Source organism: Brassica napus, chromosome A1 (genome assembly GCF_020379485.1).
Source record: "Brassica napus cultivar Da-Ae chromosome A1, Da-Ae, whole genome shotgun sequence".
Taxonomy (NCBI): Eukaryota; Viridiplantae; Streptophyta; class Magnoliopsida; order Brassicales; family Brassicaceae; genus Brassica; species Brassica napus.
In genome coordinates this window covers 8,119,507-8,146,619 of record NC_063434.1, presented here as the reverse complement: position 1 = coordinate 8,146,619, position 27,113 = coordinate 8,119,507, and the positions used below count along the sequence as shown (strand labels likewise).

The 27,113-nt window shown below is 37.9% G+C and overlaps 6 protein-coding genes across 12 annotated transcripts; 5 read left to right on the top strand and 1 right to left on the bottom strand.

The window, feature by feature from the left end:
• The first annotated feature begins 296 nt into the window (after positions 1 to 296).
• LOC106442105 (ubiquitin carboxyl-terminal hydrolase 16-like) lies at positions 297 to 5,462 on the top strand. Its single transcript, XM_013883836.3, has 11 exons — positions 297 to 982; positions 1,392 to 2,700; positions 2,795 to 2,880; positions 3,045 to 3,130; positions 3,247 to 3,409; positions 3,515 to 3,638; positions 3,727 to 3,884; positions 4,036 to 4,120; positions 4,218 to 4,430; positions 4,533 to 4,594; positions 4,678 to 5,462. Exons 1-11 carry the CDS (start codon positions 696 to 698, stop codon positions 5,165 to 5,167), a joined length of 3,063 nt encoding a protein of 1,020 aa, XP_013739290.2. The 5' UTR covers positions 297 to 695; the 3' UTR covers positions 5,168 to 5,462.
• Positions 5,450 to 8,800, bottom strand: LOC106442118 (AP-4 complex subunit mu). The gene is made up of 13 exons (XM_013883845.3): positions 8,594 to 8,800; positions 8,149 to 8,243; positions 7,777 to 7,980; positions 7,561 to 7,677; positions 7,363 to 7,491; positions 7,103 to 7,229; positions 6,719 to 6,819; positions 6,533 to 6,637; positions 6,344 to 6,438; positions 6,143 to 6,230; positions 6,003 to 6,063; positions 5,843 to 5,916; positions 5,450 to 5,764 (listed from the first exon to the last, which is right to left on the bottom strand). The coding sequence occupies exons 1-13, from the start codon at positions 8,652 to 8,654 to the stop codon at positions 5,666 to 5,668; spliced, it is 1,356 nt and encodes a 451-aa protein (XP_013739299.1). The 5' UTR covers positions 8,655 to 8,800; the 3' UTR covers positions 5,450 to 5,665.
• A 3,791-nt stretch (positions 8,801 to 12,591) lies between these two features.
• On the top strand, positions 12,592 to 13,425 carry LOC106367624 (glutathione S-transferase T3-like). The gene has a single exon (XM_013807435.2). The coding sequence runs from the start codon at positions 12,592 to 12,594 to the stop codon at positions 13,423 to 13,425; it is 834 nt and encodes a 277-aa protein (XP_013662889.2).
• A 2,361-nt stretch (positions 13,426 to 15,786) lies between these two features.
• LOC106374802 (MADS-box protein AGL24) lies at positions 15,787 to 19,213 on the top strand. 7 transcript variants are annotated; one of them, XM_048741678.1, is made up of 9 exons: positions 15,787 to 15,991; positions 16,226 to 16,445; positions 17,277 to 17,358; positions 17,608 to 17,669; positions 18,224 to 18,323; positions 18,442 to 18,483; positions 18,574 to 18,615; positions 18,692 to 18,834; positions 18,924 to 19,213. In XM_048741678.1, exons 2-9 carry the CDS (start codon positions 16,264 to 16,266, stop codon positions 18,940 to 18,942), a joined length of 672 nt encoding a protein of 223 aa, XP_048597635.1. In that variant the 5' UTR covers positions 15,787 to 15,991; positions 16,226 to 16,263; the 3' UTR covers positions 18,943 to 19,213. The 7 variants fall into 7 exon arrangements, with proteins under 7 accessions (XP_048597635.1, XP_048597619.1, XP_013670221.2 ...); XM_048741662.1 differs by having other exon boundaries at positions 17,605 to 17,669; XM_013814767.3 differs by having other exon boundaries at positions 15,788 to 15,991; positions 18,698 to 18,834.
• Positions 19,214 to 19,710: 497 nt separating this feature from the next.
• LOC106442096 (O-fucosyltransferase 31) lies at positions 19,711 to 22,281 on the top strand. Its single transcript, XM_013883827.3, has 8 exons — positions 19,711 to 20,098; positions 20,186 to 20,248; positions 20,339 to 20,420; positions 20,513 to 20,583; positions 20,663 to 20,751; positions 20,832 to 21,035; positions 21,142 to 21,412; positions 21,487 to 22,281. The coding sequence occupies exons 1-8, from the start codon at positions 19,970 to 19,972 to the stop codon at positions 22,123 to 22,125; spliced, it is 1,548 nt and encodes a 515-aa protein (XP_013739281.2). The 5' UTR covers positions 19,711 to 19,969; the 3' UTR covers positions 22,126 to 22,281.
• A 344-nt stretch (positions 22,282 to 22,625) lies between these two features.
• LOC106442076 (NADPH--cytochrome P450 reductase 1-like) lies at positions 22,626 to 26,915 on the top strand. The gene is made up of 17 exons (XM_022716597.2): positions 22,626 to 23,075; positions 23,238 to 23,297; positions 23,394 to 23,470; positions 23,561 to 23,618; positions 23,714 to 23,797; positions 23,886 to 23,922; positions 24,104 to 24,173; positions 24,332 to 24,523; positions 24,612 to 24,704; positions 24,922 to 25,147; positions 25,241 to 25,324; positions 25,410 to 25,561; positions 25,651 to 25,747; positions 25,834 to 26,061; positions 26,153 to 26,275; positions 26,369 to 26,482; positions 26,593 to 26,915. Exons 1-17 carry the CDS (start codon positions 22,764 to 22,766, stop codon positions 26,671 to 26,673), a joined length of 2,088 nt encoding a protein of 695 aa, XP_022572318.2. The 5' UTR covers positions 22,626 to 22,763; the 3' UTR covers positions 26,674 to 26,915.
• The last annotated feature ends 198 nt before the right edge of the window (positions 26,916 to 27,113 follow it).

Below are 27,113 nucleotides of genomic sequence, written 5' to 3'. Positions count from 1 at the left end.
CCCTTCCACAGATCTGAAAGGAACCAAAGAGAATACCATATTTTTAAAAGGTCATATTATCGTTGAACTATTATTTCTTCGATATGAAATTAAAAATGACCAATTGAAAAATATTGGTTTTAATTAAAAGACTTCCTGTGTTTCAAAAAAATAAAATAAAAGACTTCCTTGTAGGACAAAAAGAAGAAGATAAAATAAAAAAAAAAACAACCGAGGCAAAACAAAAAAAAATATAGAAAAGAAAAGAAAAGAAAATTCGTGGTAAACAAACAAACGTCTTCGTTTTGGAAAAAGTAAAGATTCTTGCTAATTTCTTCCTCCTTGTACCGAAGAATCTCTCTCTCTCTCTCTCTCTCTCTCTCTCTCTCTTTCTCATCTTCCTTTCTCCTTTCAATCCCTAAGCTAGAAAAAAATCAGATTTTTACATTTTTTTAGAGAAGAAGCAATCAACTTGGGCTCTTGAAGGGTTTGTTTATTCGTCTGATCTTCGATTTGGGTCCGTCATCATTTGGAAGCTTACCCACCAGCGAATCAACTCTGACCTCTCTCTCTCTCTCTCTCTGCATGCCAAATCTCCTTTAGTGATCCTCAAATTAACCTCCTTTCCGGCTAATTCGCCGGTGAGATCTATGGTTGGTGGTCAGATTTGGAGCTCAGTCTCATTTCTAATAGTTTGTTCATCTGGGGGAGGATAAATGCTCCTCGTCTTGGATCTAGGGCTCTCTAGTCTAGTCCTTGTGATCTCTCTGCTAGCTATACCTCTGGTTGGCTTCGTTGTTCGCCGCCAATGGAGGCTCGCGGCTCTGAGAAGGGAGGAGATCAGGAGACTTCTTATTCATGCTTCTGAGGAAGCTGCTAGGGTGGAGCGAGAGGCCTCTGTCGAGTTCTCTTTTGCTCCCGTCGTCGCTAATAGCTTCTATTGCCCTGTTTGCTATTGTCCTGCTTTGACTCGGTGCTCTCGTTGCAAAGCCGTTCGTTATTGGTATGTGTTAATATGTTATGATGCTAAAGTTGTATGATTTGCATTTCATGAGCATAGGATGTGATGAATTGGAATTGGAGTAGTTAAGGTAGGAAGAGTAAGCTGTACTTAGGTAACTTTAGCAGTACTCATAGTGCATCTTGGAAGCCTACTGGACCGGAGATTTTAAGAGAAGTGACTTCGTTTTCTATGTTATTAGGATTATGAGTAGTTAACTATCTTCTGAGAAAGTACAGTTTTTTTTTGAATCTTGGCTAATCTGTGGCATGTGGGTGACAGTGGCTTAAGCGCTGCACGTTAGCGTCTGTCAAATTTTCAAGCTTTTCTCATTAGCGTATGAGAAGTTTAAATCTTAACATGTAGTATTGTCTTGGTATTGTTCGTCACATATAATTTATTTTTTGTTTAGTTCCGGGAAATGTCAAATCATCCACTGGCGGCAAGGTCACAAAGATGAATGTCAGCCTGCTTCCATCACATATAATACAGACGATGAGAAAAGCGACTCTGATTTGAAATTTGGAGAAGGAAATGAAGGGCTTACTCGCGATGAAGCTGTATTGCTGCATTCAGAAGCAGCTACTGTACCAATCAGGGAAGCAATAATTTCTGAGCCTGCCAGATCTTCTGAAGATGTGAGTGGAGAAAGTGCAGATAACAAAGATGACCTTATAGATAAGGAAGAAGCTGTTTCTGTTGCTGAAACATCTGGATCCTCGTTTTCTGGCTTTTCCTCCTCACCCCGTAATGACTCTAGTGATGATACTTCTCTTGGTGAGTGCCTTAGTTCATCTGATTCCGAGATATCGGAGCCCTTGCTGGATGCTCATGTTTCTGTAGCGTCAGAGGAGACCTGTTTCAGCAATATTGATGATGTTCCATCTAAGCCGCTGTCTCCTAAATTTGTGCATTTGGTTGAGTCTGTAGATAACCTTGCTAATATGCCTAAATTGAATCTGCTTAAACCTGGGGGTAATGCTGGGCAGAACCAGAGGCAATCAAGTAGCTTACTCGTTCCGGATAGGCTTCCAGGATCAGCTCACCCAAAATCAGCTGACCCGGCTCTTGTGAAGTCATCTGATTTTTGGGGTACGGCTCTTGGATCAGCAGAATGTGTAATTGAGAATCGTGATAGTTCTAAATCTGGTGAACTTGGTAAATCCTCTCTGCATGTATCCTTTGGCTCTTCTAGAGACACCTCAGCTGGTAAAGTTTCTGAGAATAGGAATTTCATTTCAGAAGAAACTCCCAGGACTGCATCCGGGACTCCGAATTTTTATGATGAAGTGAATAATAGAAAAGAAAGAACTGCTAAAAGATCTGATGAAGCTGAAATTTCACTACAAAGTTTGTCTTCTATCAAGGCGCCACTTCCTTTGAATCCTACTGGTTTGTCCACTGTGACCCTTCGTAAGTCAAAGAGCACCAGTACTGGAAGTGGCGTTGTGTTGGCCCCTCTGAAGGTTGCGGAAGTCCAACTTTTGGCATCCAAGACCACAAAGGCGAGGGAGAGTCCTGATGTTGTGAAACAATCTGCTGTAGGTGCAGATTCTGGAAGAGTTATTGACCATCAGAAACAGAATGGTGTTGCCGTTCGCCGTATAAATTCTCTAAATGGAAAAAGTGGTTTGAAGGCATCAGTACTGAAAGTTGTAGACCAGTGGACTAAACCGAAGTCATTAGCTGAGAATGAGATGGCAGGAAGACATGGTCATAAGGTAATCACTGGGTTCTAGGATACTATCATCATTGTGCAACACTCATTTATCAGCTCAGCTATTTTATTCTTATCAATTTGTTTGTGACATGCAGTGGCTCTTTTCATATGAATTGTTTGTTAAGCTGTATACGAATAAAACTGAGCTCCAGCCTTGTGGCCTCATCAATTCTGGCAATAGGTAATCCTAGATACTCTCTACATAGTATATTTATCCTAGTAATTATGCTTTCTATAGAAGAGCATGTTATTTTCTGGCTGTTGTAATATTCAGCTTGTGCTGTTAAAAAGCTAATGATTGAAGTACACATTCGCTGATGTAAGAAAATTCTCTTTTGTTTGCAGCTGCTTTGCTAATGTTGTCGTCCAATGCCTGATGTTCACTCCTCCTCTGACTACATACTTCCTCCAGCGATATCATTCTAGAGCATGTGCGTCTTTGGTCTCTATTATTTTCTTTTCTGTGTAATATGTCTACTTGTTCTGGGATGCTATGTTTTGTTATCCTTGTTATATCAAGCTCTAAATAGATCGTTTTAACTATTAGGTCCAAACAAAGAACAATGCTTCACATGTGGGTTTGAGAACCTGGTCTTAAAGGCAACAGAAGGGAAGTCTTCACTGTCCCCCAATGGGTTGCTGTTACAGCTGCAGAATATTGGAATCTCTCTTGGGAATGGCAAGCAAGAGGATGCACATGAATTTCTTAGGTGAGCTGACATTTCTGCAATTGAACAAACTCAGATATGCATATATATGGATATTACAACATGAACAGTCTTGTTTTGATTTCATTTTCTTTTTGTCTTTTGCAGGTTTGTTGTCGACACAATGCAGTCACTGTGTATCAAGGCATCTGAATATGATATGCCAAAGACTAGGAAACTAGAGGATACAACTTTAATTGGTTTGACTTTCGGCGGATACCTCCGGTCAAAGGTATTGTTATCTATTAAATTTTTACATGACTTATTATACATTGTTTTGGAGGGTGTAGTAATGCTGATCGTTTGAAAATGTCTGCCAGATTAAATGTATGAAATGTCAAGAGAAATCGGAGCGGCGTGAGAAAATGATGGATCTAACGGTTGAAATTGATGGGGATATTAGCACCTTGGAGGATGCTTTGCGTCGATTTACAAGGACTGAAATATTGGATGGAGAAAACAAATACAAATGTGGCAGGTTGATACTTCAATTCTCTTTTCATTGTTTTATGGATGATTAGAGTTCTGCATGAGCTATTTTTATGGTTATGCAACCTCTTATTCGATTCTGGCAATGAGGTTTACAATCGATGGTTGATGGGTGCTAACTTTTTTCTTTGTGTGAGCAGTTGTAAATCCTATGAGAGAGCCAAAAAGAAACTAAAAATCACAGAGCCTCCGAATGTCCTTACTATTGCACTAAAACGATTCCAGGTAACTTCTATCTTCAGTGGATACACGGTTTGTTTATGTTGAGTCCATATATGTTCTCTTGTTTGCTCACAGTTTCAGGACACTTAAATTTTTGCAGTCAGGGAAATTTGGGAAGCTCAATAAGTTGGTTAGGTTTCCAGAAACGCTGGATTTGGCTCCATATGTCAGCGGTGGAAGTGAAAAATCACATGACTACAAACTCTATGGAGTTATTGTTCACTTGGATGTAATGAATGCAGCATTTTCTGGTCACTATGTCTGCTATATTAGAAACAGCCAAAACAAGTGGTACAAGGCTGATGATAATACGGTAAATTGCTCATATCTTGTTAATGCAAAAGCTGTTGTCAATTAGTTTCTAAATAAGCTTTGTAATGTGGTGACTTTTTTGTTGTGCATTGATTATTTTCAGGTAGTAACTTCTGATGTTGAAAGGGTCTTGACAAAGGGAGCGTATATGTTGTTCTACGCAAGGTAAATAAATACTATAATGCGTCTCTCACTCTTTAAGATTAGGGATTATGCTCGATCTGGTTACTTATGCTAACTGACTACAGGTGCTCTCCAATGCCTCCAAGATTAGTAGTATGTAATAAAACTGAAGCATCTACCAATAAAAAGCGCAGTGTGCCGCCGCCGGTACCAAAGGCTACTGTGTCAAGGTCTGTGTCTACCGCAGGTCCTGTGTCTTCTTCCAACGCTCCCGGTGGTGACAGATCCGGCAATATACAGTCGTTTTATTCCAGCTTCCAGAGGCTGCAGAGAATTTTAGAAGAGGACTCGTCGAGTGACAGTTCTTCTCTGTTTGACAGCAACTCAGATGAATGCTCTTGTAGCACAGACAGTACAAGCATGGACGACTTCGCTGACTTCATTTTTGGAGATCATCAAGGACGGGCTCACGGACATTCCGAGGCTCCCTCTCCGACATCATCCTCTTCCTCGCCTTCTCCCCCCTTCACAAGGCACTCGCGGCTAGGTGACTCGAGTCGTTATTTTCCAGAAACTTGCGGAGCCTCAAGACATCACCACAGAGGAGAAAGGTAAGGGGAAACGATGGTTTTTTTTTGTCGACTGGCTCAGCTAAGTTAAAAGTAGTAGAACAAAGTAGTGTGTACGTAGAAGGGGGTTGGTTTTATTAACAAACCTTTTTAGGCTTGGTGAAATGTTGTTACTGAGAAGTTGGTATATATAGTAAGTAGTGTACAGTGGGGAGAGAGATTTTACCCATGAAATTGTACCACTGTAATGGAACGGAATTTACTTTGTAAAAAAGTTGTTTTGATTTTTATAACAAGTAATAAAGCTAAGCTAATCGTGTACACGAGCTTAACTTGGAATATGTTGCATTCAGATTCATGTTTCCAGGTAGAGAACAAACCAAAAAAAATGTGTAAAGAAAATCCAAATAGCACATTCAGCATACGTACTGTGAAGGATCGTCTTAGAACTTGAACAAGTATGATCCGAAAAGGAACAAATATTATCGAGAAGAAAAGAGAAGGTAGTAGGACATACAAGTGACAAACATTATCTGAAAGTAGATCATATCCGAGCCACGTACGAATTGGCCTGTGTCACATATCTCACCCAACGATATGGATTGTAACTACTTGATTTCTTTGCTATCTGCAAGTACTTGACCTGCATTACACAATCCATTACAGATAAGTGAAGAGGACGGTTCATGAAAATAAGGGTAACCATTGGTAGTTTACTCACCTGGAGTTTAGAAACATTGTACATCGGTATGGTGAAGGTCATGCTAACTGGCCCTGCTTCCTTTGTGATATTACCTAAAACGAAATCAAAATGTTACCAGTGATGCTTTATCTGAGAGGACAAATAAGGAAAACTTTTAAGAGGATGGGTCACCACTCACCATGAAACTCCTGTGAAAATGTCAGCTTTGCACGCAGTGTATGTTCAGCCCCACCAACAATCTGAAACACCACAGTTAGCTTATGGAAATACAATACTATATTTTAGTACACCTAAATAAGCAAACGATTCAACACTTGCCTTTTTCAAACTCCATTCAAGCATTTTGTTGCTTTCCTTGAAATCTGTCTTCTGTCCAGCCGCACCAGGTTCTAACTCAAAACTAGCCCTGCCAAAACAAACATAATCCCTCGTCGAATCCATCTCTTGTTTGATTCAAAATTTACCATGACTGACATTTACAAAAACGCATTTTAGCGTACAAACCAAAAAGTTATATACCTCGAAGTAAAATTTGGCAATGGCATCTGGACAGTAATCGTGTTTGCAATTATGTCTGAAGGGAACTCAGCGCGTATTTTGATAATCACTTCAGCCTAATTTTCAACAAGCAGAGAAATGTGAATTAAGCACTGTGATAAAAAAAGACATTTATATAGTTCAGATGATGTGTACACATGTGATTTGTACCTTAAGGCGTCCGGCCTCTTCAATTAAGGTATTAACATGAAAAGGAGGCTTGAACTCTTGGGTCATACGGTAATTCATAACTGGAAATTCACCATCTGGTGGAACCTGAAAACGAAACGCAAGTTAAAGAGCAAACCAACATGTTATGACAAAAGTGTATTATGTGGTAAATTTTCTGAAGCTCACCAGGGACAAAGTTCTATCCGAATCAAAGCTATCAAGACGAACGGACTCATGAAAGTTACAATCATCAAGTATCACCCCTGAACCTGAAGAACTCCTGTAATCTGCAACAAAAGAATGAATTTATACTTCAATTGTAATGTCACCAAGTACTAGATCAAATCCACTTTATGTGTATGAAGTTGAAAGTGATGTGCCTCAAAGAGGCAGAAGCAGTTATGAAGAAAGTTTATAAGTGGAATCATGCAGCTTAGTTCACATTTTAAGCATTATCAAACCCCAAATGTCAGATACCAAGGTTTCAAAGAGTGAAACAAGATAGAATATACCAAGGTTTCCTTCTCTCTGTAGTAATATTTGGATTACAGGGGGTGAAAGAAGCAATACCATATACTGATCTTCCACCTCTTCCTATGTTTAGATCTTCATTAAGAGCTATACGAATTTCCGGATTACCAGAAAGATAACTCTTCATTTGAATGGTTCCATCAATCTCAGAAGTCAGTATATAACCCTGTCCAGAAATCAGAAAATAACATTAACATGCAACTACATATATTAGGACACAATGCATAGCGTTGATGATGTGGTAATGTGAATGGAAGCCTGCCAAGACTTCCGTACTGGGCAAGAAAGTAATTACTCACGCTTGAACTAAAAGTAACACTGATTTTCTCAATGATGTCCACAAAAATTTCCTCTCTCCTCCGACCACTAGGATCATTAGCTACAACCGACTTTGTAACAGCTGTTCCAGGCATTCTTTTGGCTCCTTGCTGCATAACATTAACTCAAGGGGTCAGTCACATCTACAATAAAGAGGAAAAAATAAATTCAAATCTTACAGTGAAGATGGCAGCAGGATCAATAGGTTGAAGGCGTGCAGGAGCAATCACAATTGGCTCGTTGAATACATAGGACTTCAAAACCTCGGTTGAAGTAGTTTGCACGTAACCAAAATCCTAATCAAAAAGAGCATATGGTCATCATATATAGTAAAACTCGCTACTATACAGTAATATGCTTGCTAAAGACGAGAAAATGAATGTGGAAATGCTTACAATAACTTCATCAAGCAGCTCATAGACGAGCACAAAATTTTTCCTGAATGAATCTTCGTTCAAGACACCGAGGTAGTCCTTGATAACACGAGCGATCCTTTGTAGAAGCTCCAAAACAAGAGACGGTGAAACATTAACCCTCGTAGTCGCAACAAAGTATAGACCAACAACCTTGACATGGAAGTAGTTCACACCATCTACATTCTATAAAGCACAAAAAAAAGAGTTAGATAAAAACCATTAGAGCTCAGAACAAAACATTAACAGTTGACATTAGAACATACCAAAGAAAACTAATTCATTTTCATTAAACAGATTATGGTTTGTGACATTTGATTATTGATATATCTTATTGAGTACGAGGGTACCTACAAAGATAGGTGGTGCCTCAGCATTACCATCCTCCTTCCAGAACTTGACTTTACGGAAGAATGTCTCTGTACTTCCTTTGGGTACCTCAGCTCGATCTGTAGCAATATAAAACGTTACACAATCATCAAAAACTCTAGTGGATCCAATCAAATCAAATCAAATGCGTTCAAACAAAACAAGGTTCTTCTAATACACAAACACTATCATCTACTGTGTTTTCCTCCGGCAAAACGGAAGAAACTAACTTTGATGCAAGAAGATCTGATTGGATACAGACAGCTCTATCAAATCGTATAATCTGATTTGGAAATTCAGATGAATATATATATGTGATCAGATAAGAAATGCTGGCAGATCAAACAGATCAATGAGCTTAGAGCAGCTTGAAGGGAACATTTCACACGAAACAGTGACTAATAGATCGATCGAGAGATAGAGAGCTTACAGTCACGGAAGACGATGTTATCTCCTCGTTGAGATAAGACGAAGAACTGAGAGATCATCATCTTTTTACTTAGCGGATGATTCCGATTGATCGCCGGCTAATATGTTTTCAGACAGCTTATCGCCGATCGGTCTCGTGATGTGTGTCTGGTCTGGTGGTTCACGTTTTCTATTAACCAATTGACGTCGTTATCCTAAAACTTCTTTATGAGACGGAAGGTTTCATGTCATGGGTCTTTTTGAGATTATGGATTCCCTGTTCGTTGATGGGCCCATTTGAGGACGTGAATCTGGCCCAGATCATCTCATATCTTAAAAAAAAATTTCTAATAGGATTAATGTATCAAATCAAAATTTCTGTTGTTGAACCCTCCTAATTGTTTAGTTTCTAGGAAACAAGCACGTATGCTTCTTTAGAAATGCATCACTTTGACTTAGCTTTACTGATTCTGTAATGTGCTTAATATGTAAAGCTTAGCATATTTGAAATACAAACATACCATTTTTTACACAAAGAAAAACAATTTAAAACTAAGGTTCTAAGGCAATCATACTAATTATACCAAATATTTACCTTTGCAAAATCACAATTTCTCTATCATTTACTGAGTGTTTATACATTTTTCTGACCCTTGTAAGACCTTATATATTATACGCATTATGCTTTAAATTAGTTGTTGTTTAAGGTCTTTCTACACAAAAATGGTTAAATGTTCAGTTTCCTATCTATTTAATTATTAAAAATTTATCACGATAAAATAAATAAATTAATTATAAGTTATACTTAAATCATAAACAAAAATTTTACTCTACAACTAAATTTGTGAAATAGAAAGAATATGAATTATACACCCCCACCGTTTTCTCTTGCGTTAGGTTAAAATATTCATTAAAATTCTACTTTGTCAAAATTTTCAAAGGTAAAAAGTCTTAAGGAAAATATTTATTTCGTATAGTATTTCTAACAACACTTACAAATCTTCGAGCATTTAAAATCAGCAACATCTTCTTCCATTACCTTTTGCTACCGACGACTGATTTTGTGCCAGCGAATTCACAAATGGATCATATGCGATGGAAGCCCACATATTTTCACCTTTGCTTTTATTTTTCAGTAGCACAAGAAAACAGAAGACTTGACTAAATTGTCTACCATATTATTCTAGTCTAACAGGAGATCAACTTTAGTTAGGGTTAAAACTTAATAGGGTTATAAATGGCTGACGTATACAGAAATGGCAATTAATGATGGTGGATACGATAGATCTTATCAGGTGTCGCATCTGGTGTGGATGAACAATAGAAAAAATTGGATGAAATATTTAATAGAAACCATTTATGAAAAATATAAACCAAATACGGGGTGATTGATTGGACTGGAACTATAAAATTTATTTTAAAATTTACTTTGTAGAATTTTTTGATTATTTTTAAAGAGTGTAGTTTTAAAATTTTCTACAGCTAAAATGATGGGGCTTTAGAAAATAAGATTTTTATAACTATTTTTTGTATGTTTTTGCTGTAACTTTAGTTTTTTGGTTCTAGTTTTAAAACTAAAATAAAACATGATTGGTAGTATTTAAGATTGTAGATACTACAAATCATACTTTATTTGTTGGGGGTGATTGGTTGGGTTGTAGGAAGTGAATTTAGCTTTAATTTTTATCTACAACCTTAAACACTACCAATTATACTTTATCTTAATCTACAACCAAAAAACTAAAGTTACAGCAAAAACATACAAAAAATGGTTGTAAAAATCTTATTTTCTAAAGTCTCATCTTTTTAGCCGTATGAAATTTTAAAGCTACATCCCATAAATCTAAATCAAAAATTTCTACAGACTAAATTCTTAAGTAAATTTTTTACAGTTACAGCCTAATCAATCACCTCAATAGTATCTACTATCTGGTCTAAATAACGATTTACAAAATTGCAGCTTAATATACTCATCGAGTGAAAAGAACCATGAGCAATTAAATACGAGAACGATCGAGACCATTTAGATGAGAACACACAACCAAAGGTCATTCATTCAGTTGAGAATGAATTAGAAGTTAATTACGTCGTTATTAAAATCACAACTGGGAGCAGTCTCTTACCTGCCAGCTCTATCAGACAGAACACAAAGTAAGTTTACGTGTGTTAGAGCATCTGCATTGGCGGATCATGAGGGGTTCATGGGCTCGGGATCTTAGGGCCTTTTGCATTTTTAAAATTTAAAAAAGCCCGATATTTGGTGAACCGGTTCGTCCGAATGATACCGTATGAGACGGGTTCACGCGACGTGGCAAGAGGGGATTGGTGGCGTTTTTTTTTGTAGAGGGAAGCGAAACAAGGGTTTCGCGATCTGTTTCTCATTTTGTCTTCTCTCTCATTTCACTCCGCCTCCGAGGTGATTTTTCGTACGACGACGACGCCGGAGCTTTTCTCCATCTAATCGACGGCGGACTATTTCCTCCACGAGCTCAGGTGAGAATCGACTAGATTAACAGTTTCATTGCATCGATTTTGTGGTCCAAAGCGAAATCGATTTCCATTGTTAAGAGTTAGGGTTCTAAATCGAAAAGGAGGTTTTCGATTTATGGTTATAATTCGTCATGCGGTTTGGACTTAGGGTACTTAATCGAATTGAGAGGCTCGTTTTAGGATTCTAATTAGGGTTCTAAATCGAAAAGGAGGTTTTTGATTTATGGTTATAATTCGTCATGCGGTTTGGACTTAGGGTACTTAATCGAATTGAGAGGCTCGTTTTAGAGTTCTAATTAGGGTTCTAAATCGAAAAGGGGGTTTTTGATTTATGGTTATAATTCGTCATGCGGTTTGGACTTAGGGTACTTAATCTAATTGAGAGGCTCGTTTTAGGGTTCTAAATGGTGTGATTTGTGGTACAGATGGACCCCGCAGAAGAGAGAAGAGAGATGAAGAGGCAAAAGGAGCAATACATGATGCTTCAATGCGCGGCTGATGCGCAATACGGGATTCCGACGAGGTGTCTGTGTGGTTCGCGGATCATTAACGAGGTTCGTGGAAAGGAGGAGTACGACAGCCTTCCTGGGAAGCGCTTTTTCACGTGCAAGAACTACGAGGTAAACGATTCTGAGTTGTGTATCCCTTTTCAGTTTGTATAAGTTATTTGCTTACGGATAATTCTGATATGTATTTGTTATGTTGTAACCAAGGATGATGGGTTGCATTTTCGTCATCCTTGGGTGTTTGGTGTCCAGGAGGAGATCGAGAGTCTAACAAAACGTGTGAAGGAGTCCGAGGAGGTGATTCTTTTGGTGGCAAAACTCAATAAACAGATTGAAACACTGGCGGTGAGAATCCTCCTATTTTTAGATAATACAGTAGTTGTGTCCTTGATTGTGGATGATAATTCTGACATTTGTGAGTGTTTTCTTTTTTTCCAGGAACAGGTTCACGACCTCAATGTCAAAGTACGTGTCCTACAGAAGGTCTGCTTCGACTAAAAATAGAAGGTACGCCTCAATCTCATGAAAACTGTTTGAGTGATTGTTTTATGTGTCTTGGTTGGTTTATGTGTGTTGGTTGGTTTATTTTTGTTGAAAAAACGGCAGTAGAATTTAAATTTAAATTGAAAAACTGAACTAGACGGAATAAAACAGCACTAGAATTTAATTTTAAATTGAAAAATAGCTAATTTTCATTCTGATTCAAACTGTTTAAGCTTTAACTGAACTATAAATTATTTTTTCTTATATATATGATCCGGTTTGAACTTAAACTGAACTAGAAGTTTATCGAGAACTAGAAGTACAATGATTTGATGTGTAATGAATGCATAGCTTTGGTGGTTGGTTGCTGTGATTTCTTTGCTTTGATGTCTTTGCTGTGATGTAGTAGCTGTGAAGTAGTAGATTCATTAATTCTTACATTAACTATAATGAATGTTTGGTAGTTAGATTTAGTTTAATTGTTCTCTGCTAAAAGTAGTTTAAAACCATAGGACCTCCTCTAGAGAAAACACAAACGAAAATGGATCCTCTCTACGCTAACTCTACCGGGTTTGTCCACTCTCCCGGTTTTGTTAACCTCTCATCTTCACAGAACACTCAAACAATAGACGTAGAGTCTTCTCAGTTCCCTAGCTTTAGTAGTCAGAGCTCTGTAGGTCCTAAGCCACTGGAAAGGCGGAAGTGGACGACAAAAGAAGACTTGGTGCTGATCAGTGCTTGGTTGAACACCAGCAAGGATCCGATTGTCGGTAATGAGCAGAAGGCAGGGGCGTTTTGGAAGAGAATAGAGGACTACGTTAACGCCAGCCCTCTGCTCATTGGCTGTCCTCCTAGAGAGTCTAGTCAGTGTAAGCAAAGGTGGGGGAGAGTGAACGACTCGATGGGGAAGTTTGTAGGATCCTTTGAGGCCGCTTCGAAGAACCAAGCCAGTGGCCAAAACGAGAATGATGTAATGAAGGTTGCGCATGAAATCTACACTAATGACCATGGGGCATTGTTCATTCTAGAACATTGTTGGAGGGAACTCAGGTTCGATCAAAAATGGAGATCACAGCACCTGTCCAAAGATGGAGCAAAGGACAAAGGCAAGGAATCTGCGGACAAGAGAAAGGATAAAGCGGAGGTGGTGGTCGACGATGATGAGGTGCGGCCTCCTGGTGTTAAGGCTAGCAAAGCAGCGAAACGGAGGAAGCACGGGAATGAAGTAGCTTTTGATCAAATAAACGACATCCTAGCTGTGAAAAATGACATTTCGAAAAAGAAAATCCTTAGCCGTCTCCTAGCCAAACCAGAAGACACACTATCTGATATTGAAGTCTCTCTTAAGAACAAACTCATGACCGAAATGCTTTGATTTGGTCAGTGGCTTGAACTTCTTTATTCATTTGTTCTGTGGCTTTAACTTGTTTTATTTGCTTGAACTTGATTGTGGCTAAAACTTGATAGTTGCTTTAACTTGTGTGTGGCTTGAACTTCTTTATTCATTTGTCAAAGTGGCTACAACTTGTTTATTCATTTGTTCTGTCGCTTTAACTTTTTTATTTGCTTGAACTTGATTGTGGCTTTAACTTGTGTGTGGCTTTAACTTTTTATCTTTGCTTCGCTAACTTGATTGTGTCCTTCCTCTTTTTTGTTTTGCAGGTCACGGGCATCAAGTCACAAGTTCGCAGGTCACGGGTAGTGTTATGTTTTGTCTGTTTTATGTCTAGTTGCTCAGATTGTGTATCATTTTCCTTCTGACTACACTTCTTTTTCACTTGTTTCACGGATGTAATGAAGACACCCACGGGTGTATGTACTAAAAACTTGGTTCACGGATTTGTAAACACCCACAGGTGTATTTCTATGGATGCTCTATATATATTATGTCTTTCATTATCTGAAAAACTTCACAGAAGAAGGAAAAAAAAACTATCATTCGCTAGTTTCTGCAAACCAAAAACATAAAAACTCATTCCCTATCTTTCTTTATCTTTCATTATCTTTGGAAACCAAAACAATTTATTTCTCTGTTTCCAAAACTTTTGTCTATCTTTTCACTTTCCAAAAATACCAAAAGAGGTTTTCTTTCCAAAAAACGTAAAACAATGTCGATCTCGTCAAGTGATGAAGTAGATGAAATTCTAAATGAAGCCTTTGAAGAAATTATGGATCAACATCTTGATAATTTCATCGATTCAGTCATTAATGTTCAAGCCAACACCCGGACTAGACGAGCTTATATCGAAAGAGATCGAGAACAAGGACAGAAACAGCTTTGGGACGACTATTTTAGTGATCATCCTACATATTCAGCAGACATGTTTAGGCGGCGTTTTCGAATGAACAAGCCATTGTTCCTCCGCATTGTCGATCGCCTAAGTAATGAAGTTCCATACTTTCAGCAAAGAAGAAATGCTCACGGCAGGTACGGACTTTCTGCACTTCAAAAATGTACGGCGGCTATACGTATACTAGCATATGGTCAATCGGGAGATATGTATGACGAATATCTCCGACTTGGTGAGAGTACATCACGTTTGTGTTTGGAAAATTTTACTAACGGAATAATAAATTTGTTTGGAAATGAGTATCTAAGAAGACCTACACCGGAGGATCTTCAACGATTACTCGATCTTGGAGAGGCACGCGGGTTTCCAGGTATGATCGGCTCGATCGACTGTATGCATTGGCAGTGGAAAAACTGCCCAACGGCTTGGAAAGGCCAGTACACACGTGGTTCAGGGAAGCCGACAATTGTCTTAGAAGCTGTGGCATCACAAGATCTTTGGATATGGCACGCCTTTTTTGGATTACCAGGTACTCTCAACGATATCAATGTTCTTGATCGGTCACCAGTTTTTGATGACATTTTACAAGGTCGAGCACCAAAAGTTAAGTTCAAGGTCAATAACCACACATATCGTATGGCTTATTACCTTACTGACGGAATCCATCCGACTTCCTCAAGGTCCTAAAGCAGAGCTATTTACCGAACGTCAAGAATCTACCCGAAAAGATGTCGAACGGGCTTTTGGAGTATTGCAAGCGAGGTTTGCAATAGTTAAAAACCCGGTTCTACTATGGGACAAGGAAAAAATAGGACAGATTATGAAAACTTGTGTCATATTGCACAATATGATTGTAGAGGACGAACGAGGCGGATACACTCTAACTGATACATCTCAGTTCGAGTCGGGAGAGACAAGCAGAAGTTCCAAGGTGAAAAGTAGAACAAGTTTTAATGTCGGTAATATGCTAGGCATTCGCAATGATCTTCGGGATTCAGAGAAACATGATCGTTTGAAAGCTGATTTAGTTGAAAATGTTTGGCAAAAATTTGGTAACGAAGATGAATAATATTTGTATGTTCAAGAATTCTCAAAGTATTCAATAATATGTTTTTGGAATATATTTGTTTATGTAATCTATTTTAAACAAAAAAAATTTAAAAAATTATTATATTTTATTCATTTATTGTCATATATTAAAAACTTTAGAAAATAAAAAAATATTATTTTATTCCTATGAACCCCTATTTTAGATTCACCAATGCAGCAGTACAATATGTTGAGGTTCATCAGTATTCATGGTCCCATCAAAAAATTAATAAAAAATTCTTATGAACCCCAAGAAAGGGTTCACTAATGCAGATGGTCTTAGATATTTTAATGATTTTTAATCTAGGAAACTGATGGAAAGCAAAACGTATGGTCCATTAATAAGTGAACCACTGTTTAGCTAAAAAAAGCAGACTCATCTTACCAATCTTGAACACACAACACACAGTCACCATCTCTCTCTTTATTTCACACACATACATTTAGGGAATCAAAAGCATATAAACAAAAGAAAGGAAAAAAACCTTTTTATCTACAAAAATTAAGAAAGTGTGTGCTGGGTTGTAAAACATAATCCAAGATCCTCTCACTCAAAGAAAGGTAACAGTTGTGAATCTGTTTCTTTTATCCTTAAGCAGATCTCTGGATGCATTAATTCATCTAGTCTTGTTATTTCTTTTACTTCTATGCGTAATTTCTGGATCTGATCTTTCTCTCTCTCTCTCTCTCCTGTCCATCTAGGGTTTCTTGAGAATATTATTTAAACCCTCTTTAGCTAATAGTCACACTTCGTTTCCTTTCTTTGTTTCTTGGTCTAAATGTTTCTATGGGTAGGGGAGATTCAAAATCTATAGTGAAGAAGATTGGGTACAATGGCGAGAGAGAAGATAAGGATAAAGAAGATAGATAACCTAACAGCGAGACAAGTTACTTTCTCTAAGAGAAGAAGGGGAATCATCAAGAAAGCCAATGAACTTTCGATTCTTTGCGATGCTGATGTTGCTCTCATCATCTTCTCTGCTACTGGAAAGCTCTTCGAGTTCTCTAGCTCAAGGTATGTGTACTTTCATTTTATAAAATTTCTATCATTTCTCTTTTCAATCTTTGGTTTGAGAGATGATAATATTGTTAAGATATGTAATTATATGAGACTTTTAGTTATTTTTTACTCTCTAAAATAATTTATTCTTGGGCTCGGAGAAATCATATACGTAGTTAGCTGCGTGTCACGGCATAATTTGATAATATATATTGAAGCAGTAAAAATAAAAGATTCTGACGACCTAACATAATTGTACTTGCTCTTATCCCTTTCCTCCAATAAGAATATAAGAATTATGTTTACTATGACCTTACTGATCATCTTGTAATTACGTTAATATGTAACATAATGAAAACATAACTACATAATTAAGTATAGGTTATTTACTTTTCTTAACCATTTTCATTTAGACATATGATACTTTTCTATAATCTAAAAGGGGAGAGTATAATATTTTTTTGTAACTGTCCTAAGTTATGCAAGCAAGTGTATATATATGGATACATGGTACTTACCACAATTAGAATGGATTTCTTTTTCTCTTTCTCTTACTTTATTTTGTATTACAAAAGTCTTTGACAGTCACTTTTGGTTTGATTGGGGATTAAGTATTAACCACTCGTTTATTTATTGTGATAAGCATATATTACCATAACTCTAGTGGAGTCATCCAATAAATATCATCTGCACATGTTTGACTTGATGTCTACTTTTGATTTCTTCTTCTTTATGGTAACTAAAAAAGGGTTCCAGTGTATTCTTTAGATTATTAATTTAAAGAATTGCATATATGGACGAAGGAAAGCTTCATATGAAAGATGGATTGTTTGTTGATACGTGTAGTATGAGAGACATCTTGGGAAGGTATAATCTTCATGCAAGTAACATCAACAAAATGATGGGTCCACCTTCTCCGTATCACCAGGTATTCTTATTAGCACTCACTCTCTTCTATAGTTATTTTATCAAACCCTTGTCTTGTCTCTATATTATCCGCTAATATTCACTTGTTATGCGAGATTGTTTGAATTGTTTGGTGTAAGTCCAGATATAGAGACATGAAGTTACAAAGTTAACTAGCATCAATGAATCATTAACCTTGAAGCATGTAATTACGTACTTGGTTCCACATATCAGTTACAGAACCTGAAAATGTTGACTTTGCATCTAGCAGCTAGATAATTGTAACCTCTCCCGACTAAGTAAGGAAGTCGAAGACAAAACCAAGCAGCTCAGGTATGGCTTCATCTATATATGCTATGCTGATAAACAAATCTTTCATATAGCTGCAAGAGATAAATTATTCCACGTGTGGTTTTTATGTTTTGAAGACAATGTATGAATGTTGCTTATATGTTTTAGAATGTATTCATCTAAGAAAACGAAGTTATTTTATTTCATGGGTAGGGTTTTCGATGTCTTATTTATCAGGTTGTAAATATTATTTCTAAAGCTTACAAGAGTTTAGTAGTTTTCAAATATGACCCATAATTCTCCTTTTATCAAACTTTATATCGCTATAACATCTAGTATTAGTTTACGTAGCTGGTATTGAGTGAGTTCAATACAAATCTTCAAAGCTATGTACCTTATTAGTTGAGGCGTTCGTGGATATTATACGACGTTAGCTTGGTTTCTTCTTATTCTATGTGAGATTTTTTTCAATATCCATATTAGTAGTATTGTATGCGTATCTGTAATGTGTGCGATGTGGGTTTAAGAGCTTCGTTATAAACTTGAAAATGTATATAAAAATGTGATTTTCATGTGGTACTATTATGTAATCCTAGACAAATGAGAGGGGGAGATCTTGAAGGATTGAACTTAGAAGAGTTGCAGCGGCTGGAGAAATCGCTTGAATCTGGACTTAGTCGTGTGTCTGAAAAGAAGGTTCATTACTAAATCATAGACTAATAACAAGCACATTTTTGTAACGCGACATATAGTAACTATAAGCTGTATAAATATATAAAAATGTAACATTGTTGTTGTTGTTTTTGTGAACTAGGGCGAATGTGTGATGAGCCAGATATCTTCACTTGAGAAACGGGTAATAAGAGTACAATTTGTGTTATGGGTAACATAATGATTAAGCCTACATGGAAGTATGCATATTAATAAGTGACGTAAACACACGCAGGGATCAGAGTTGGTGGATGAGAATAGAAGACTGAGGGAGCAAGTATGGCTCTTTAACCGTCATAGAAACAATTCCATATTTATAGTATTAGTATTCTGATTCATTATAATAATACAAGTATCAGCTAGTGACGTTGGAAATGGCTAAAACGATGGCGTTAAAGGAGGCTGTGGAGACAGAGTCGGCGACCACAAATGTGTCAAGCTATGACAGTGCAGCTCCCATTGAAGATGACTTCTCAGATACTTCCCTTAAGCTTGGGTATAATTAACTAATTCAGTGAAGATAAACATTCAGTGTGTGGAATATGTCGATGTTACTTATTGTGTTGGTTTCTTTTATTTTGTTAGGCTTCCATCTTGGGAATGAATCGGAGAAAGAAGAGTGCAGCAGAGTTGACTTGGATGAGACATGAAACAAACTGATCCGAGTAGTCATTTTTCACTTTCTTTCCTTTTAATAAGTGTTGAACAAAATTCAGATGTGAAGAATGAAATTCTCAATGCAATGTGGAGACCGTGATAGCAAGCTTATCACATCGTGTTACTGTTTCTCTTTCTTTTCTAAAACTATTTTGCAACAAAAAGAAAAATCAGTGGACCTGCTATTGTCTTTTAATTGATTATATATCTTTAAGACCCATCTATTTTGCTTGATTATTAGTTCGTCAACTAACATGTCTTGTTAGTGTTGCCCTTGCTCGATGTTTTACACTCCATGATCTTCTAAGAATGATTTCTTCTTCTTTTTTTTAAAATTTTTTTTTTTAATCTCTTATTCTTGTTGAAATGTAATATGCATTGGATCAACAAAGAGAGGCGAACAACACTTACATGGATTGTCTTGTCTTGTGCTTTAGCCTCAACGAGGATTAACATGTGTTTCTTAAATTTGTTTATAAACGTCCGTTTGCAACAAACACCATTATGCTATTGTTGATAGTATATTTTGGCATTGTTTTATGAACTTTGGTGTATTACATTGTATTGATACAGAAAAGGTTTAATATACTTTTAGCTAATTTGCTCAAAAAAAAAAAAACTCTCCTATGTGGGTCCCTATTTTCTATTTATTCTATTCTATTTTATTTTATTTAGTTTTGCTTGGAATTGTATTTAACTGGTGTTTTTTTTTCTTCTTACAGGAAGAGACTCAAAACTCCAGAGATCGAACACACTTGTGTGTGTGTCTACCTCCACCTCCGCTTCGCTTACAAGTATCAACTCCTCTGTCTTCATACCCTGAGATTTGGATCGATCTTCCCTCCAATACTCTCCCCAGAATTTCGGATCAAACGTAAGCTCTGGATGAAGACAAGACAAGACACACTGAAAAGTTTGCTCCTTTACTCGATCGTCGCTGAGTTCTCGACGTAATCGTCGAATCAATCCTCCAAATGAAGCAACTTCAGAGCCTTAACCACTCGCAGAGGATAGCTCTCGCTGGCGTTCTCGCCCTCCTCTTCCCGATCTTCTCCCCCAATCTCTTCCGCCCTCTTGGTCGCGCCTCTCCTTCTCTCTTCTCCGTCAGTCTCTCTCTCTCTCTCTCTTTATCTCCCATGATTCAATTAGTATCCTTAAACATGTCTTCGACTTTGAATTGCGTTTGGTAGGAATGGAATGCCCCAAGGCCTAGGCATTTGCGCCTACTCGAAGGTGCTCTTCATCGACAAATTGTTAGTGTGTTTGCTCTCAAGCTTTGTTCTTTTATTAATTGGATCAAAGGTCTTTGCTTTGTTACTTCCTCTGAACCTTATTGTGTGCAGTCGATCAGACAACAGGTGGAGTTATGGTCTCCCTTGCCAGATCAATCTTGGAAGCCTTGCACTCAATCTTTTACAGGATCTCGTTAGCTTTCTTCTTCTTCTTCTTTCATCGTTTATTGCGTTTGGCACGTAGTAACAATTTGGATTTGATGGAATTGTCACACTCTTTAACAGCCTTGCCTGAGAAGTCTCAAGGGTTTCTTCAGGTGTTCCTTGACGGTGGACTTAACCAACAAAGAATGGGGGTTAGTAGAATCTGCTTTGATTATAGCGCTGAGACATTATATCAACTTTACAGACTTCTCTTTCGATTTGTTACTGCAGATATGTGATGCGGTTGCTGTTGCCAAGATACTGAACGTTACGCTTGTGATTCCACGTCTTGAAGTTAATCCTGTTTGGCAAGATTCAAGGTTACTCTTCTATTTTATAAAAAAATCTACTTAAGTTGCTGGCTCCTAAGTGATTCGTGCTGTGACCATTTCTTTTGCAGTTCGTTCGCAGATATATTCGATGTGGATCACTTTATAACTGTCCTTAAAGACGAGGTCCGGATCGTTAGAGAGCTTCCTACACAATACGCTTGGAGCACGCGTGACTATTACGCAACAGGTATTCGAGCTACTAGGATAAAGACTGCCCCTACTCACGCCTCAGCAGAGTGGTATGTTGAAAACGTCTTGCCTGTTATCCAGAGGTTTGCGTCTCTTCTTTAACTCTAATCTAACTGATCTTTTCACATTAATCATCACTACACTGTTACTATTATGAATCATCCGCTCTCTTTTTTTTGCTGTCTGCAGTTATGGCATCGCTGCTGTTGCCCCATTCTCTCACCGTTTGGCGTTTGACAATGTTCCTGAAAGTATACAACGGTTACGCTGTAAAGTGAACTTCGAAGCATTGAACTTTGTTCCTCGCATTCGTGAGCTAGGAGATGCTGTTGTGCATCGACTCAGAAACCCTCCTTCCAGCTCTATAACATCAGGAGCTACGGATCCAACAGAGAGAGTAAACACCATTGCAAAATCTGGAGCTGGGAAGTTCGTCGTGCTTCATCTTCGCTTCGACAAAGTCAGTGTGATCTTCATCATTTACTTAGCAGTAACTTCTGGTTGTGACATAGCTTTCATCTCTTTCTCCCACAGGATATGGCTGCTCACTCAGGATGTGACTTTGGAGGCGGCAAGGCGGAGAAACTAGCGCTGGCGAAATACCGCCAAGTGATCTGGCAAGGAAGGGTGTTAAACTCACAGTTCACAGACGAAGAGCTAAGAAACAAAGGGCGTTGTCCATTAACACCTGAAGAGATTGGTCTACTCCTTTCAGCTTTGGGTTTCACCAACAACACCCGTCTCTACCTAGCTTCACACCAGGTCTACGGAGGAGAAGCGAGAATCTCCACCCTGCGTAAACTCTTCCCGGTGTTGGAAAACAAGAAAAGCCTAGCGTCTGCGGAGGAGCTAGCTGAGGTAGAAGGGAAAGCTTCTTTGATGGCTGCGGTGGATTACTACGTGAGCATGAAGAGCGATATCTTCATCTCTGCGTCTCCAGGGAATATGCACAACGCATTGCTGGCGCATAGAGCATACTTGAACCTGAAGACCATAAACCCGAATATGATACTGTTGGGACAGGTTTTGGTGAACAAGAGCTTAGGGTGGTCTGAGTTTGAAGGAGCGGTTGTGAATGGGCACAAGAACAGGCAAGGCCAGCTTCGTCTACGGAAGCAGAAACAGTCCATTTACACTTATCCAGCTCCTGATTGTATGTGCAAAGCAGCTTAAGCTGTTAATTTTTTTCTGTTACATATAATTTATATCAATGTTCTAGACGCTTTCTATAGGACTACAAAACTAGCTACTAAGCCAAATTCAAGTCTAAGTGAAAAATTAGATAAATTTGTATTGACATTTTTCTTTAATTTAACAGATTTAAACTAATTTAGATTAATTTAAATTAAATTTAACCATTAAACTGATTTAGATGTTTTTAAGTCGATTTAAATCGTATAAATTAAATTTTAAAAAATTTATTTCTATTAATATCGATTTGTCATCTAAACCAATTTTTTTGAAGGATGCTTCAACGTTATAACAAAGGTGGTCTTTTATGGAAAAGTATCTCTTTTTTTATTAATTATATAAAAGATGGAATCGATGTAACTAAAAGTGTTTTTGTTCGATATTACTTTGTTGACAATGTAATAAAGAAGAACAAAAAAAAAAACAAAAGTGGGAGATTCAAAGTCATAAACATAAGAAAAAGACAAGGACCCACTCAGATTCAACTCTCCACCGGTAAACTCAATTATCTCTGTCTTCCGTCTCCTACCGTCTTCCTCTTCTATCTCTCCCGAGTCTTCCGTCCTTTGGAGAGAGAGAAAATATCCAATCCCTCTCAAAGTCAGACGAAGAAGAAGAAGATGAGTTCTGCTCTGTATGCTTCCGGTGTGTTTAAGGAGGTCAAGTCAATCCTGGGAGCCTTTCTAGGCGACTCGGTGTCTGACGACGTCGTGCTCGTGATTGCAACCACGTCTTTGGCACTTGTAGTTGGGTTCGTGGTGTTGGTATGGAGGAAAACGACGTCGGATCAGAGCAAGGAGCTGAAGCCTTTGGTGATCCCAAAGTCTCTTATGGCTAAGGACGAGGATGAGGATGTGGATTTGGGATCTGGGAAGGAGAGAGTCTCTATCTTCTTTGGTACTCAGACTGGAACCGCTGAAGGATTTGCTAAGGTAGTGTCTGTGACTATTTGACTTAGTAGCTCTTGATGTTGGATGTGGCTTAGGGTTTAACTAGAACTTTTCACAATTGCTATTCGATCAGTTATTGACAATAACTTATTGTGATTCAAAGGTTTGGTCTTTATGAGAACATTTTAATTTTTTTTGTCATAGGCATTAGCAGAAGAAATCAAAGCGAGATATGAAAAAGCTGCAGTCAAAGTTATTGACCTGGTAAGATTTACTTACAGTGTGATTCTATTCACTTCCTGTGAGACGCTATCACTTGGATTTGACTTTCTTACTTTGCTGTTTTATGGTTTTGATTAGGATGACTATGCTGCTGATGACGATCAATATGAAGAGAAGTTGAAGAAGGAGACTTTGTCATTCTTTTGTGTTGCTACGTAAGACAACATATTCAATCTGTTAATGATTTCTATTGCTATATGCACTTCAAGTGTTTGATGGATTTACTTATTTGGTAACTTGTTTAGTTATGGAGATGGAGAGCCCACTGACAATGCTGCTAGATTTTACAAATGGTTCACAGAGGTTTGTAGTCTCAACGCAACAAATCAAATCGAAATTTTATTTTACAGAGGTTTGTCTCCTCAACAAATCATGTACTCTGTGTTTCATGTTACCAGGGAACTGAAGGAGATATAAGGCTTCAAAAACTAGCATATGGTGTGTTTGCTCTTGGTAATCGCCAATATGAACATTTTAATAAGGTACTGTAGCAAAGAAGTGTGTCTGCTTCTAGCATATGGATTTTCTTTTCTGACAATCTGACTACGGTAATTTGATTTCTTGGAACAGATCGGGATAGTTCTTGATGAAGAGCTCTCTAAGAAAGGTACATGAGAATGTTTACATAGAGTTTGCAGCTCTTATCTAATGCTAGATATTAGAAAGACACCATTTGACATATTACCGTGGTGTTTACCTATGCTGATAATGATACTGAATGTTTTCTCTTTTCCTGTCTCTTTGGTGCATGAGGGAAAACGTAATAGTTATCGTCACATTCAATGCAGGTGCAAAGCGTCTTATTGAAGTTGGTCTAGGAGATGATGATCAGAGCATTGAGGATGATTTTAATGCCTGGTTTGTTTCTGATTCTCTGTCTTCCGTTTGCTACTTTGAAATAATTTTTGTGGTCCTTTTACCCCATTAGTATAGAAAGGGAAGCTTCAGAGTTGGCTTGATTAGTTGTGTGTTGCAGTGTTGACCTCTACTCTCTATTATTCATTCGTTTTTTGCAGGAAAGAATCACTATGGCCTGAGCTAGACAAGCTCCTCAGAGACGAGGATGACACAAGTGTGGCAACTCCATATACAGCTGCTATTCCTGAGTATCGGGTGATGATTCATGATCCTAGTTTTATATCTGAGAAATCAGTGGACTCAAGTGTTGCCAACGGAAATGCTGCTATTGACATTCATCATCCCCGCAGGTATATGAAGATCCCTGTAATATAATATACTGGATCAATGCTCTACACCTTTGGTTGCATATTAACATTTGCTCCTTATTCGGAACAGAGGTAATGTTGCTGTTCAGAGGGAGCTTCACACACCAGAATCCGATCGGTCTTGTATTCATCTCGAGTTCGACATATCTGGCACTAGTATCACGTAAGTATCAAACTCTGAGCTGTAGTTATTGTCTATTACCCTTGGATTTGTTACAAGGCAGCACAGTTATCTTGGCTTGCATAGACTTTTTGTTTCCACGTATGATTATGCTATAGATTGAATATTTTGTTCCTTTAGTCAACAGCAGATCATCATCATGAAGATTATAAAATTACACCCCTGTATGGTAAAAATTAATGGCATTTTCTCTGTGCAGATATGAAACAGGAGACCATGTAGGAGTATATGCTGAGAATCATGGTGAATTAGTTGAAGAAGCTGGAAAATTGCTTGGCCACACTCTAGATTTAGTATTTTCAATACATGCTGATAAGGAAGATGGATCACCATTGGGAAGCTCGTTGCCACCTCCCTTCCCTGGTCCATGCACACTTGGTACTGCTTTGGCAAAATACGCAGACCTTTTGAACCCTCCTCGAAAGGTTAACTTCTGTTTGCTTTGAGATCAGATTTTTCTGATGGTTTTGGTTTCTGCTTGTTCACAATAATTAAACTTGTTTCTTTTGGGATTTCAGTCTGCGCTAGTTGCCTTGGCGGCCTATGCCACTGAACCAAGCGAAGCCAAGAAGCTTAAACATTTGACATCACCTGATGGAAAGGTTCTAGATCACTGCTGTATCTTATTGTTTTCTATTGATTTTAAGTTTTCATGAGTTAACATCTTTGGAGGTTTTCTGGCTCTAGGATGAATACTCACAATGGATTGTTGCAAGCCAGAGAAGTCTTTTAGAGGTGATGGCTGCATTTCCATCTGCTAAACCTCCACTAGGTGTGTTCTTTGCTGCAATAGCTCCTCGTCTACAGCCTCGTTATTACTCCATCTCATCCTCACCAAGGTGATTATTTCTTTTTGAGATACCAGTTGTTGTCAGGAGGAAAAGAGATTCTATGTCATCCAAAATCTCTTTTTATTCTTGTAATACAGGTTGGCGCCAAATAGAGTTCATGTTACATGCGCACTAGTATACGGTCCCACTCCTACTGGTAGAATCCACAAGGGGTTGTGTTCTACGTGGATGAAGGTAATTCTCACCTTCATTTATTCACTATCTTTAAGTTCGCTTTTTGTTGTTTTGTTTTTGTTTTTAATAGCTTTTGAAAAACTCAGAATGCAGTTCCTGCGGAGAAAAGTCGTGAATGTAGTGGAGCACCAATCTTTATTCGAGCATCTAATTTCAAGTTACCTTCCAACCCTTCAACTCCTATCGTTATGGTGGGACCTGGGACTGGCCTGGCTCCTTTTAGGGGGTTTCTTCAAGAGAGGATGGCACTAAAAGAAGATGGAGTAGAACTAGGACCATCTTTGCTCTTCTTTGGGTGTAGAAATAGGCGAATGGTGAGACTTATTAATTGTTGTTACTCGATACACCTTCATCTGCTGTGCCATCATCAGCATGTTGACCTGTTGCTATATGTATGACTTGTAGGACTTTATCTACGAGGATGAACTCAATAACTATGCTGATCAAGGCGTAATCTCTGAGCTCATTGTGGCATTCTCTCGTGAGGGAGCACAGAAGGAGTATGTTCAACATAAGATAATAGAGAAGGTAAACATATCCGGGGATCTATCAGCATCAGGCTTTGGGAAAAGAGGAATGTAATGTAATCTCATTTCTCATTTGCATTTTCATTGTGTTCAGGCAACACAAGTTTGGAATCTAATAAAGGAAGAAGGATATCTCTATGTATGCGGTGATGCTAAGGGCATGGCCAGAGATGTCCACCGGACTCTACATACCATTGTTCAGGAGCAGGTAATGAATAAGCATTGTGAAACAAGTAGTAGAATTTGGGTTTTCTCTTGTTTTGTTTTGGTTGAATCCCTTGGAAGACTGATACCAACTATATTTTTATAAATTTACAGGAAGGTGTGAGTTCCTCGGAGGCTGAGGCTATAGTTAAGAAACTTCAAACTGAAGGAAGGTACCTCAGAGATGTCTGGTGATTGATGATGTTTAATTTGGGATGCTCTACCTTTTTTTCAAAGATTTCTTGGTAGGAAGGCTGTTTTTACCATAGATATTTATTTGTTTATTTTCCTTCTTCTGACTCATTTTCTTGCTTACTATAGCCAAAGATTAAAGATTTGTCAAAAGTGTTTTTGTATGGAACAAAACTATTAAACGGATGAAAGACTATACAGTCTAATAAATCTGGAGAGTGGAAAAACTCCATGAGATTTTAGTATCCTCTCGAGTCTTCACTTTGTTCGGCTGATTTAAGCTTTAAGATGTGCAATCTTCTCTCACTAATGCACATGTCTTGCAGTAGTACATTCATTCGAACCCTTTCAGAATAGCTAAGTATGCCTCAATTAGAAGTAGAATACAAGAAATAAGCTGATCAATCAATGTCTCATGAATGAACTGATTTTTGAACATTTCA